Raw genomic sequence first — 12,524 nt, 5'->3', positions numbered from 1 at the left:
GGCCACAAAAAAGCTCGTGTACAAGCATATTCGAAACTTAAAGTCGTACAATCTGAAATTCCTCTATCATTTCGCATTAAATTACTGACAAAATGCTTGGACATGCTTTTTAGGACGTTATATTGTTTGAGAATTAAATCACTGGCAAATATATTGCACAGATACAAACTTCTGAGCATGAAATTTAGGTTTTATTTTAAGGTATATCAATGTCCTGTATCAATTTGCCGCATAAAATTTCTTTGCGTTTACATTTCCTTGTACTTCAGCGCAAAATTAAGATAGAGATACTATTCAACAAAAGGTATACTCTTGAGTACCTTGATTTTTTTCTTTTATTTTTAATTCTTCAAAATACTAAAAATGTTTTTGAAAAATATAGTCTAATTAAGAGTCTTACATGTCTTTATTCTGAATAAGAATAAAATAATATTCATGCAAATGTTTTCACCGCTTCCTGTTCTAGTTGATTATAAGGTAAAAATGGCAATATTTCTCAAACTGATCTTTTAGAAGCAGTATCACCTCCTTGAAAAATCGAAAAACACAGTATTTTAGAGGGTGTGTGATAGCTCGTTTTTCGTTTATCGTCCGGAGACTGAATTTTGTAGGTGGCATGGGGTGGAAACATGTTTGATTTGAGTATTTGCCTGCTTCACGCTAGACATTTGAATAATGTTGAGCTGATTATCTCATTAGAACTTTTTTGCAAACGGATTAAAATAAGTGAAAAGGGATAATAGGGAATAAGAAACTGGCAGCAATTATTAAAAAGCAAAAGTTGGGACAGTTCCGAAGGAAAGTTATTAATTTTCTTTTAGATTCTATGATAAATATGTGGATACTTTAGTACTAGGTCAATTTAGGAACAATGGTCCAATCCATTTAGGAATAAAAAAAAGCAACTTTTGGTACTTCCGTATTAGCCAGTACACGCTCGAGAAGTTTGCTCTTTTGGATGTGCGAGAATCGATTTTTATCTGTGTCTGTTCAGAGAAAATTAGATTACGCTCAGCAGAAAAACTACGATGTAATTATATTTTAATTAAATATTTGATAGATAGAGTTGGTATTTTGGTTGGGTTAGGTATATTATAATGTGTTCTGGTTGTAGGTTGTAATTCTTTGTTGTAGTTCACATAATTTTGTTAATAAAGTATTATATTTTCATCATATTTTGGTATATTTCATCTGGATTAGCCTAACTTCACTTCTCGAGCGTGTACAGGCTAATACGGAAGTACATAACTTATTTCAGGAGGAGTGGGCAGCCCCTCTTATGCAAGCATGGGTGCCCGTAGGTGGGAGGGGGGCAGGGTGCCAGCACCCCCTTACCATTTACACTTGACGTTTTAAAGGGAAAATCGTGTGTTTGTACAATAAGGTCCTCTCTCATGAGAAAAACAAAGTACATACGGATATTCAAGGATATAAAGTATTTTTCATAGCCACTTCCTCCTGAAACTCAGCTTATGGGCGCCCATGCATGTAAGGACTAACTTATGTTTATCTTAAATTTTAATGTAGCTCCTTATTATCAGCTTAAAAAACTAATTTTTAATTAGTTTCTTGTCATTTTCAAATATTCCAAAGAAATCCTCTGGATAGTGCTATTCTCGCTGAAAAATCCCCCCAGGAAAACTTCCTACGGAAAATTATGCCTGGAAAATTCTCGATAATTTCACTTGAGAAAAATCTTGTTTAGAATTAATTTCTGATCGTTTTTCAAATCATGCAAAATCCACCTCCGTAGAAGATTTTGTGGTAGCCTACTTACGTGTTATCCCGACCACACTCGGAAGTTTGATCTGTTTAAAACCGGTTTCTCTGTGTTTGTCTGAGAGAATTAGCTTAGCCTGGGTAAAATAAATTACTATGCAGGTACACTTTATTTAAATATTTAATGTATAGAGTTGGTTAGGTTAGGTTATGTTCGGTATTTAATATAATGCGTTCTGGGCAGCCTGATTTCCAGGATTCTCTGTTGTAGTTCCCATAATTTTGCTATTAAAGATTTATTTTTGCATTACATTTCGATATGTTTTATTACTATTAACCTAACTTCACTTCTTGAGTATGGTCGGGATAACACGTAAGTACGCAAGGGGAGAGTACAGGGTCCAAAACCTGCTTGTTTAAATCTGCTAGGTGAACAGTTAGAGGTACTTACATACTATAGCAACCACACTCATGCTTTTGATCCGAATATGGGCTATATGTTTCCACATTAGGGGAGAGGATGGGGGTAGTGTGTCTGCAAGCAAAATGTGTTTGCTTGCATACTAAAATTATGCTGCATATTACGAAGTAAGAATTGTTTTCTATCTTCATGATGTCCTATTACTTTACCACTACCCCCTCCCCCTCCTCAATGTGCAAATATATAGCCCAAATTATACACGTCCAATGCATTCTGCCACTCGTCACTCGTCTTTGCGGCTATGAAACCCTTTTTTTCAGATCTTACATTCAGATCGACAACTTGAGTGTGTTTGCTATAATACATAGGAGCCCAGTTACATACCAAATTATACAAGGATTGCACATTTAAATCCCCATTCTTTTTCTATAAAGTAAATAAAAAAAACAAGTTTTTTCAACAGAAAGTAAGGAGCAACATTAAAACTAAAAACGACCTAAAATTATTACGTATATGAGGGGAGTTCGCCCCCTCGTCAATACCTCGCTCTTTACGCTAAAGATCGAATTTGTTCCAATTCTTTAAGAATGACCACGGAATCGCAAAGGCTGTTTAATTAGAATAAGTAGCTCTTTTGAAAGTGCTAAAAAAAATCTTTCTCGGGGAATATGGGAGATGAAGTCATCTTCAAACACACATTTATTACATTTTTTGACGATTCTGAACAAAATGGTTGTTTCATTTTTTCGGGTGACTTTCGAAAAATGAGCGTGGGAGGGGGCCTTATTACCCTCTAATTTTTTGGTCATTTAAAAAGGGCACTAGAACTTTAATTTTCATTCGAATGAACCCTCTCGCGATATTCAAGGACCACTGGGTCGATAAGATCACCCCTGGAAAAAAAAAACAAAAAAAAAACAACAACAAAAAACAAATAAACACGCATCCGTGATCACATTTAGCAGATAGGAGCTTGAAACCTCTACAGTAGGGTTTTCTGATACGCTGAGTCTGACGGAGTGATTTCCATTTTTCAACACTTTTAGGGCGTGTTTCCCCCTTTTTTCGAAAATAAGGCAAGTTTTCTCAGGTTCGTAAGTTTGACTTATTTTCGAAAATAAGGCAAGTTTTCTCAGGTTCGTAAGTTTTGATGGGTAAGATTAAACTTGATAAAACTTATTCATTTGAAATCAGCATAAAAATCCAATTTTTGTATGTATTTATTGGTATCAAAATTCAGTTTTTTAGGGTTTCGGTTACTATTGAGCCGGGTCACTCCTTACTTAGAGTTCGTCTGACTATAGTACAAGAAAACCACTTCATGTTGTTATGTCCAAATTAGGGATCCATAGAATAGGGCTACTTACTCCATCAATTAGAAAAGTATGGTATAGAACAGTATTATTCATAGGAGAGTAGATTATAAGGTACTTAGGCCTACCCTATTGATCATGCGCGTCATTAGTTTGATTTAATGAAAATGACAAAATTGATAATTCTTTCAAGTAATTTTTATTGTATCTTACAGACATTAAATAAAAAAAACTAGTTTTTTTAACTGAAAGTAAGGAGCGACGTTAAAACTTAAAACGAACAGAAATTACTCCGTATATGAAATGGGTTGTCCCCTCCGCAGTCCCTCGCTCTTTACGCTAAAGTTTGACTCTTTGCCACAATTCTACTTTTTAAAACAACTAAAAACTTTAGCTTAAAGAGCGTGGGACTGCGGAGGGGACAACCCATTTCATATACGGAGTAATTTCTGTTCGTTTTAAGTTTTAATGTCGCTCCTTACTTTCAGTTAAAAAAACTAGTTTTTTTTATTTAATTTCTGAACGTTTTTGAATTAATGCATGTTTGATTTTGGCTCTCCGCACATAAATTTTTGAAATGAAATTAGTATATTAATTTTTTTTTGGATAAATGGCTTTCTCTTAGTTTTGATCAGACGATTTTGAGAAATAAGGGGTGGGGAAGGAGGCCTAGCTGCCCTCCAATTTTTTGGTTACTTAAAAAGGCTACTAGAACTTTTAATATTCAACGAACGTTTTTATTAGTAAAAAATATACGTAACTTAAGAATTAACTTACGTAACAAACTTTTATATTCTTATATTTTTATTATGTGTACGAGGGGGTTTGTACCCTCGTTAATACCTCGCTCTTTACACTAAATCGTAAGTTTTGTTCCAATTCTTTAAGAATGACCCCTGAATCAAATAGGCCGTAGAATAAATAGTTGAAATCACTAAAAATATTTTAGCATAAAGAGCGAGGTATTTATCTTCTCCTAAATACCTCGCTCTTTATGCTAAAGTATTTTTAGAACCCTTCATATGCGTAATAATCTCTGTTTGTTTTAAATTTCAATGCTATTCCTTACTTTCATTTGAAAAAACGTTTTCATGTTTATTTTTTCATTGTTTTTTTTTTATATTAATGCTAGAAAATCCTGCGCCCTTTTAATTGAATTTTTTCCCCCCATGGCATATTTCTCCAAGGAAAGATCCTCCAACATAGCCCCCTCCCTCAACCCTACCCCCAAAACCAAAAAAATCCCCCTAAAAACGTCTGTACACTTCCCAATAACCATTATTATATGTAAACACTGGTTGAAGTTTGTAACCCCTCCCCCAGGGACTGTGGGGGAGTAAGTCATCCCCAAAAACATAGTTATTAAGATTTTCGACTATGCCAAACAAAATGGCTATCTCAAAATTTTGATCCGTTGACTTTGGGAAAAAAATGAGCGTGGGAGGGGGCCTAGATGCCCTCCAATTTTTTTGGTCACTTAAAAAGGGCACTAGAACTTTTCATTTCCGTTAGAATGAGCCCTCTTGCGACATTCTAGGACCACTTGGTCGATACGATGACCCCTGGAAAAAAAAAAAAAAAAACAAACAAACAAACACGCACCCGTGATTTTTCTTCTGGCAAAAAATGCAAAATTCCACATTTGTGTAGATAGGAGTTTGAAACTTCTACAGTAGGGTTCTCTGATACGCTGAATCTGATGGTGTCATTTTCGTTAAGATCCTACGACTTTTAGGGGGTGTTTCCCCCTATTTTCCTAAATAAGGCAAATTTTCTCAGGCTCGTAACTTTTGATGGCTAAGACTAAACTTGATGAAACTTATATATTTAAAATCAGCATTAAAATGCGATTCTTTTGATGTAGCTATTTATATCAAAATTCGATTTTTTAGAGTTTTGGCTACTATTGAGCCGGATCGCTCCTTACTACAGTTCGTGGTTGATAACGAAATTGAAAAGAATCCCAAAACCTTGGAAACTGACGTTTCAGGAGAGGGAAAGCTATATGGGCAGCTAGATAGCGAAGGGCAAAGCAAACTAGATGAGACTATTGCCGTTCAACAGAAAGCATCTGTTCATGGTTTAAAATTCATTGAAGGGCCAGGAAAGCTAAGCGAAGATGACGCATTTGAAGAACGGCTTAGTGAAAATTACATTGTGAATTACTTTATTTTGCTACCAATCTGCTCAAGATAAATGACCACTAGTAAATAATTCTCCCTTAGTTCCTAGACACTTAGCTTTCTTCTTAGGACAAAAAATTATATGTAGATTTGTGGCTATTATTAATATATATTCTACCACTTACGGACAATGGATTTATGGTTATTGAGCTGTGGCCCTTAAGCCTTTTGTTATCTCTCTCCACTCCTCAGACCTCCTGCCCTCGCTTGACAAATTTTTCAGTTTTTTCTTCCTTCTTAGGGAGGGAGAGAGATAAGGGGCTTTAATCTATAAGTTTTGTGTGGTTCAAAAATTGGTCTATAATTTCCATCTTTATAGTTTTATTAGTGTATTTAAAAAAAATTGTCAGTGCATACACAAAGAAGCAAGCACAGAAAATATACGTTTGATAAAACACACGTCACCATAAGCCTCCTGGTACTTGCATGATAAAAGTCCAACAAGCTCAAGTTGTTCATTTATTGAAACATTATAGAACTGATTTTTTTTCGTTAGTTGCTTTCAGCTTAGCGTGAGACGAGACTAAGAAAAGTGACAGAATAGATGGAAATATGTAATTTGGGCTATATATTTTCACATTAGGTGGGGGGAGGGTAAATTATTTGGACAGTGTGAACTTAGAAAACAACTCTTACTACAAAATATGCAAAATAATTATACCCAATACATTAGGCATTCAGACTCGCTATTACTTTACAATCACCCCCACCTCCCTAATTTGCAAATAAGTAGTCCAAATGTATTTCTAAATTATTATATTTTTTTCTAAATTTCATTTATTTTATATTTTTAAATAAATTTCACCAAATGTCGCTTCACTCTCTTTGCTTCTCCTACAACAGTCAATAAATCAGACCGTCAACTCTTTCACAATCACTATCATAGTGTTAAGTTCCCTGTGTTTAATTTCCTTTTCTCCTAGTGAGTAATCTGGAGAATTTTACCCGATTTACATTCAATAGCGTCCAGTTTTGACACTACTGAGGATTTTTTTACCCTTCCTAGATTCTCCACCCCACTCCCCCTGTTTTGAAAAAGGGAAACTTTAAGGGACGTTATCATTGAGAAATCTATTTATTTGGTATTTCTGTTGAAATAATTTAAAGCAACGTCGTTTTTTTTCAAAAAAATTACAGAAATAGCCATGTTTCTAGCGTTAGTCTACCGGGTATAAGTGCCCCTCTGGAAATCCTCCCCCATACTCCCCTTGATAACTGCTAAGGTTCGTTAGAAGAGGAACTGAAAGTTCTAGTCACCTGCTTAAATCAGAGGCAATCCTATAGCGTTGCCAATCGTAAAAAGCCATAAGGGCTAAATATATTAATATCTATTTATTTTTTAAGCTACTACACCAACTTTAAATCCAAAAGTTCAAAGGACGTGTATTGTAACTAAAACTATCAACTTTAATGGGCATTTATCTACACCGGGGGTATTTTCTAAGGGGGAGGGCAAACGGCAACTACCTAGTTCACCTTTTTTAGTGCACATAGTAGGTTCATGTAGCCCATATCTACAGATTTTTTGTTTGTTTAGCGGTCTTCTCCTTGATAAATTGCTCATAATTTAGCAGTCTTAGTAGTTTAGCCTTCTTGTATTTTTAGTTGCGAAAGAGAATATCCTGGACGACCAAAATTCAAAGAACGACGAAGGTTGGCCTCTTTCTTCGTATTCACTTTGAATGCAACGGAACAAAACTCTTTTGACAGCACCCGAACCAAAATTCTGTATTACATCCCTCCCTCTTTTTATTTTTTATAAACTTTTCGTTTTTTATTTATTAGATAGTTAGACTAGTATTCTTATTCTCCCTCCTTTTCAGGCCGTGAATTATGTTTTTTTGATGATATTTCTATTATTTTTTTTATTATTGCAATACATTTTACATTATGGCAAAATCCGATATAACGGAAATAAAATATTTTTTATTGCTATCTGTTTGCTATTTAGTAGGATAAAATGCCTGCATAGAGGGAGAGACCATTAGAAAATTTGTAAACTTCAGAGAAGAGATCTAAGTTTTCGAGAATTTTTTTTCTGTCGTTATCCAACTAAGGACCGCTGATAACGATGAACGATATTTTTACTTTCGGAAAAAACATAAAACGAACTAGTGTTGCGCGATATTCAGTATCGATATTGATATATTGGACCAAATATTGATATAAAATATCGAAACATAAATATCAACATCCAAAACGATACTTGAAAATTTTTGACTGTTTTCGACTTTTTCTGCTATCCACCGTTGAACGTCCTGCAGAAAAGATCCAGCATAGAATATTGCTTCGAGAATGGCCGAGAAGAAGAACTTTGATGTATTTAATCCATTGCCTCATATATGCTGATGCACAGCATACATACCTGTATCCATAAGTTGGCATAGCCTGTTCCCGAACTCATGATACGTTTAGTGAGGGTGAAATTGTTGCCGAGGGCCTGCTAAGGGCTTGGCTGTATAAAATACCTTCTATGCTTATAGGCCTTATATGGATCCATATAAGACATATATGGATCCGCATATATTTCCCCTGACGATCTTCTCCAATTTCAGAGTAAAATAGAGAGACATTGTTTTGGGCTTTCTGGCTGCTGAAAGCCCAACCTGTATCAATAGATGCAAGTGTCGTGACAGTCCCTGTGATTCAGCCACAACAAAATCAAGCTAGCTTGCGGGGAGTACATAGCAAAGTTTCAGTAATCAATGCAATGAACGCTTCGCCAGCAGCCGAACCTATAAAAGCTCTGTAGATTTTCAATAGAGAGTCTTTAGTTCCAAGAAATACTGTTCCATTCAAGTCGTAGAGGTCTTGTATTATGGTCTCAGAAATATGTATACGAGGTAATCTTGAAATTAATGTCCATGCCCCCCACCAGTGTCCCTTCTGAGAGGGTTTTCCAAGGCTGATCAGTTAATCAAACAGTTTGCGGTAACGACCTGTAAGTAAGGAGCAACTCGGCCCAATAATCATCGTTATTCTAAGAAATGTGATTTTTATAGCAATACATACATCAAAATTGACTTTTTATGCTGATTCTAAATATATAAAATTCATTGTTTAATGTACCCATCAAAATCTACGAGCCTAAGAAAATTTGCGTAATCTTCGAGAAAGGAGAGAAACACCTTCAAAAAGTCAAGAAAACTTGATGAAAAGTGCACCATCAGATTTAGCAAATCATAGAACCCTTCTGTAAAGGTTTCAGCCTCCCATCTGCAAAAATGTGGAATTTTGTATTTTTTTGCTTGTTTTTTTTTCGACAGGGTAATCGTGTCAAACTAATGTTCAAAGAGTATCGGGAGAAGGCTCGTTCGAACAAACTTTAAAGGTTCTAGTGCACTTTTAAAGTGACCGAAAGTATTGAAGGGCACCTAGTCCCCTCCCACGCCCTTTTTTACCAGAAATTATCCGAACAAAATTTTAAGATATCCGTTTTGTTCACCTTAGCTGAAAGATCAAATGATTGTGCCTCCAGACAGGGTCGTATCCACAAGATTACAAAAGGAATTTCCGGGGGGGGGGTAAAGAACTTTTAAAACGCATTAGAACTTGTTTATATTCATTTTTGTTACGTTTTTAGAAGTTGGGCAAACATTTGGTGAGAGGGGAGGGGTCAGACCCCCTACCCCCTCCAGGATACGGCCTTGCCTCCGGAGATGACAAAGCCCCCCATAAAGTAAGGGAAGGGCTGTAAGTTATGAATTTTATCTATTACGTATAGTATTTTTATTTCTTAGTAAACAGACATTTTTTGGAGAGGGGTAATTTTCTGTGGTGGGATTTTCCAGGCATACAATTTTTCATGGGCAGCGAAGTTTCCGGGGATGAACTTACAAGGGAGAATTTGCAAGGACTCCTACACGATATTTATCTTACTTTCTCTTTACTGACTCGATTTTATATCTAGAGATATTCCGATGAAATTGTCCAGGGGAAGATTCCGGAGAGGTTAAAATTATTGGGGGAATTTTTTCGTGGGAGAGTGATTTCCCACGGGAAAAATTCTCCATGAGGAAGTTTTCTGTGGGAGAAATTCTTCATGACGGAATTTTCTGCAGGAGAAATTCTCCATGGGGGAATTTTCCGCGGGAGAAATTCTTCATGGGAGAATTTTCCGAGGAAAGACTTTCCATTGGAGGATGGAATTTACAGAAAAGTTTCCCGTCGAGGGGTTTTCCGGCATAATTTGAAAAAAAGTCTAGGAATTAAATGTCTTTTTTTCAAATGAAAGAAGGCCAAAGAGATATCCTAAGCACCTCGCTCTATACGGTATATTTTGACTTTTTAATGAAAAGCTGTTACAAAATGCTAAAAAAAACGTATATGAGGGGCATCCCTCTCATATACGGAAAAGGCCTAATTTATGTTCGTTAAGTTTTAATGCTGAACCTTACTTTCAGTTTTTTTTTTTTTTTTTTTTTACTTAATCAATGAAAGATAGAAGCAATTCTCAAATGAAAACATTGACATGTTGCTGATCTTGAATAGCCAAAAATAGCCAGTAGGTTATCTTTCTTTATCCTGAGCCCGAGTAATTTCAAATCTGGATTTCTACGACACTCGTTTATACAATCGAAGTTTGTTTTTACTATTTGATTTTATACTATTCAAAGTTTAAAAAAAAACTGTGCAAAATACACTTCAATTACAATTTTTTATTTAACTTTGACAAAGCCAAGAGTTAACCTGAATAAAAAATTGACCATTAATATCGAAATCGGTATATCGATTATAGAACATCGAAAGTAAAAATATTGATATATCGATATATCGTTTAATTAAATTATCGCACAACACTAAAAAAAAACCCTTCGGCAGCAGTTTTGTTACCTTCACATCAAGACTCTTAAATTAAAATGAATTTCATTGGTTGGCTTCGGCTTGCCTTTTATTTTGCTTTTGACAAATAAACCGAGTCAGGATAAAATCTAAAAAGATGGATTTCAATACTTGCTAGCGGAATTAATCGGTCGAGAGGTAAGGCATAAAATACTTTAATATAGATGTTATTAATGCAAATAATTATGAATAGAAGCACATCTTTATAATAAAATAATCATAAATCAGGCTGCTTCAATATTGTTATTTCTGCTCATCTACTCCTCTTTTTCATCTGTGCCCGGAAGTTTTGGGGGTACCCCCCCCCCCCTAATCAGAAAAGATTACTAAATGTTAGAATGTTACTCACTGTTTTAATCACCACTAAATTTAAAACTGTAAAAATGTGGTTTTATGAAAAAAAAACTTGCTTATTGTTTGGCGGAATTCTATAGACAATTTCTTTAAGGGTTTTAAACAGTTTACACAATCTTTGCACAGTACTATATTTGCGACGATTAACTACGTGATGCAAAATTTTCTGTTTTAACGAAAATTTTATGGGATCACAACCCATAAATGATAAAGCTTAGGGGGTAAAAATAATCTGTAAATATTACTCACCGTTTTTCCAACAATATTCATTTTAAAACTAATTACGGTCGACTCAAAAGTTCAGGCATGTATCCTTCACATAGACACATAGATATTTATATATATTACAGAAAAGAACCCGTATTGCGAACTCTTTGTCTTGCAAAAAACCCTCCAAGCAGGTATTTCTTCCAAACTCCCCCTGTTCTTCCAAGCTTTTTTCAACTGTGAAAAACACCCTGCATCTTGGCTACTCTACTTCTTACTTCATCTGTGCTTTTACCATCACCCTGGTTAGTGAAGCAATTACGAATGATCGATTTTCTTGTTACTTACCATCACGTTTTAATCCTCATCTAGTCCTAGTTTAACAGACCTTAACTTCTTTGTATTGATTTCTAAGGCTTTTATAAGAAAAAACAAACTTATAGTTTTAAATAAGCGGTGATTAAAACAGTGAGTCACCAAGGTAAACTAATTTTTATGAGTAAAATATGTAGCTTTCCAGGATGTGTCTACTGCTCCGTCCTAGTACTACAAGTACACCCTAGCCACCCCCCCCCCCCAAAAAAAAAAAAACAACTTAAATTTCCCCCTATCTCTGGACACTTACCAAAAAAAAATATTTTACCCCCATGTGCCTGAATTCATTTGATCGGTTAACTTTTTACTGTTATCCACACAAGAGTCCATTCTTCTTCCTCTTTTATTTAAGTACGCAAAATCTCAAGTAGTAGGCCGCTGTCAATGATTGATAAATGGTTAAAAAGTTGGTTCGTATGTTGATTTAATGCAAGGGTCAGTAAATAGCATTAATATTTAACAGTTTTTCAGGACTTATACAGAAACATACAAAATAGTAAAAGATAAATTCCTTACCTGAAGTCCTTTTTGAGTTGAAGTAATCGAATAGAAGATAGCAGAGTTTGAAGACCTTACATCTTCTTCGGGTTTGAAACCTGTAGACGACATGACGGAATCCACTAAAGGTAAGAAAAATATTAGTTACAGAACCTCCTTTAAAACTCTTAATTCACACCAAGTTTTTACTTTTATCTTCCTCTTTCATCAAGGAAGACTCTATGGGGCTCAAACAAATAGAAACTCGTTTGGAGACCATAGTGGCTATATATAAAATACAACGAAAACAAAACACAAATGAAAAAGAAATTAAGGAAAAGACAAAACCAAAATGACTTTCGACCAGTAGAAAAAAAAGCAAAGGACAAAACGGATATTTCGGCAGACTTCCGTTAAGCCATCCTCATTGCTCAAAAAATTAAGGAACAAAAAATAAAGAAAAGACAAAAAAATAAGGTATCTTTCTGTTTACTTCAAAAGGTTAGTTTTTTCTTTCATATATATTTTTTTCCATTCTTATTTTTCAGAGTAGTGAAGAAGGTTTAGCGGAAGTCAATGCTGATGTATCTGTTTGCCTTTTCCTCTTTTTTTTTTCGTCGACTAAAACACACC

General features: G+C 35.0%; 1 protein-coding gene across 5 annotated transcripts in view; it reads right to left on the bottom strand.

Annotated features, from left to right (window-relative positions):
* Positions 1 to 12,524, bottom strand: part of LOC136039861 (malonyl-CoA decarboxylase, mitochondrial-like) — a 50,779-nt gene that overhangs the window by 14,218 nt on the left and 24,037 nt on the right. For all 5 annotated transcript variants that reach the window (XM_065723821.1, XM_065723839.1, XM_065723803.1 and 2 more), the window contains exon 7: positions 11,931 to 12,034. In XM_065723821.1, the coding sequence (XP_065579893.1) occupies positions 11,931 to 12,034 (104 nt within the window). The remainder of the gene's footprint in view (positions 1 to 11,930; positions 12,035 to 12,524) is intronic.

The sequence above is a fragment of the Artemia franciscana genome, chromosome 2 (genome assembly GCF_032884065.1).
Source record: "Artemia franciscana chromosome 2, ASM3288406v1, whole genome shotgun sequence".
NCBI classification, from domain to species: domain Eukaryota; kingdom Metazoa; phylum Arthropoda; class Branchiopoda; order Anostraca; family Artemiidae; genus Artemia; species Artemia franciscana.
The sequence above is the reverse complement of the archived record's forward strand: the minus strand, read 5'-3'. Positions and strand labels throughout refer to the sequence as shown.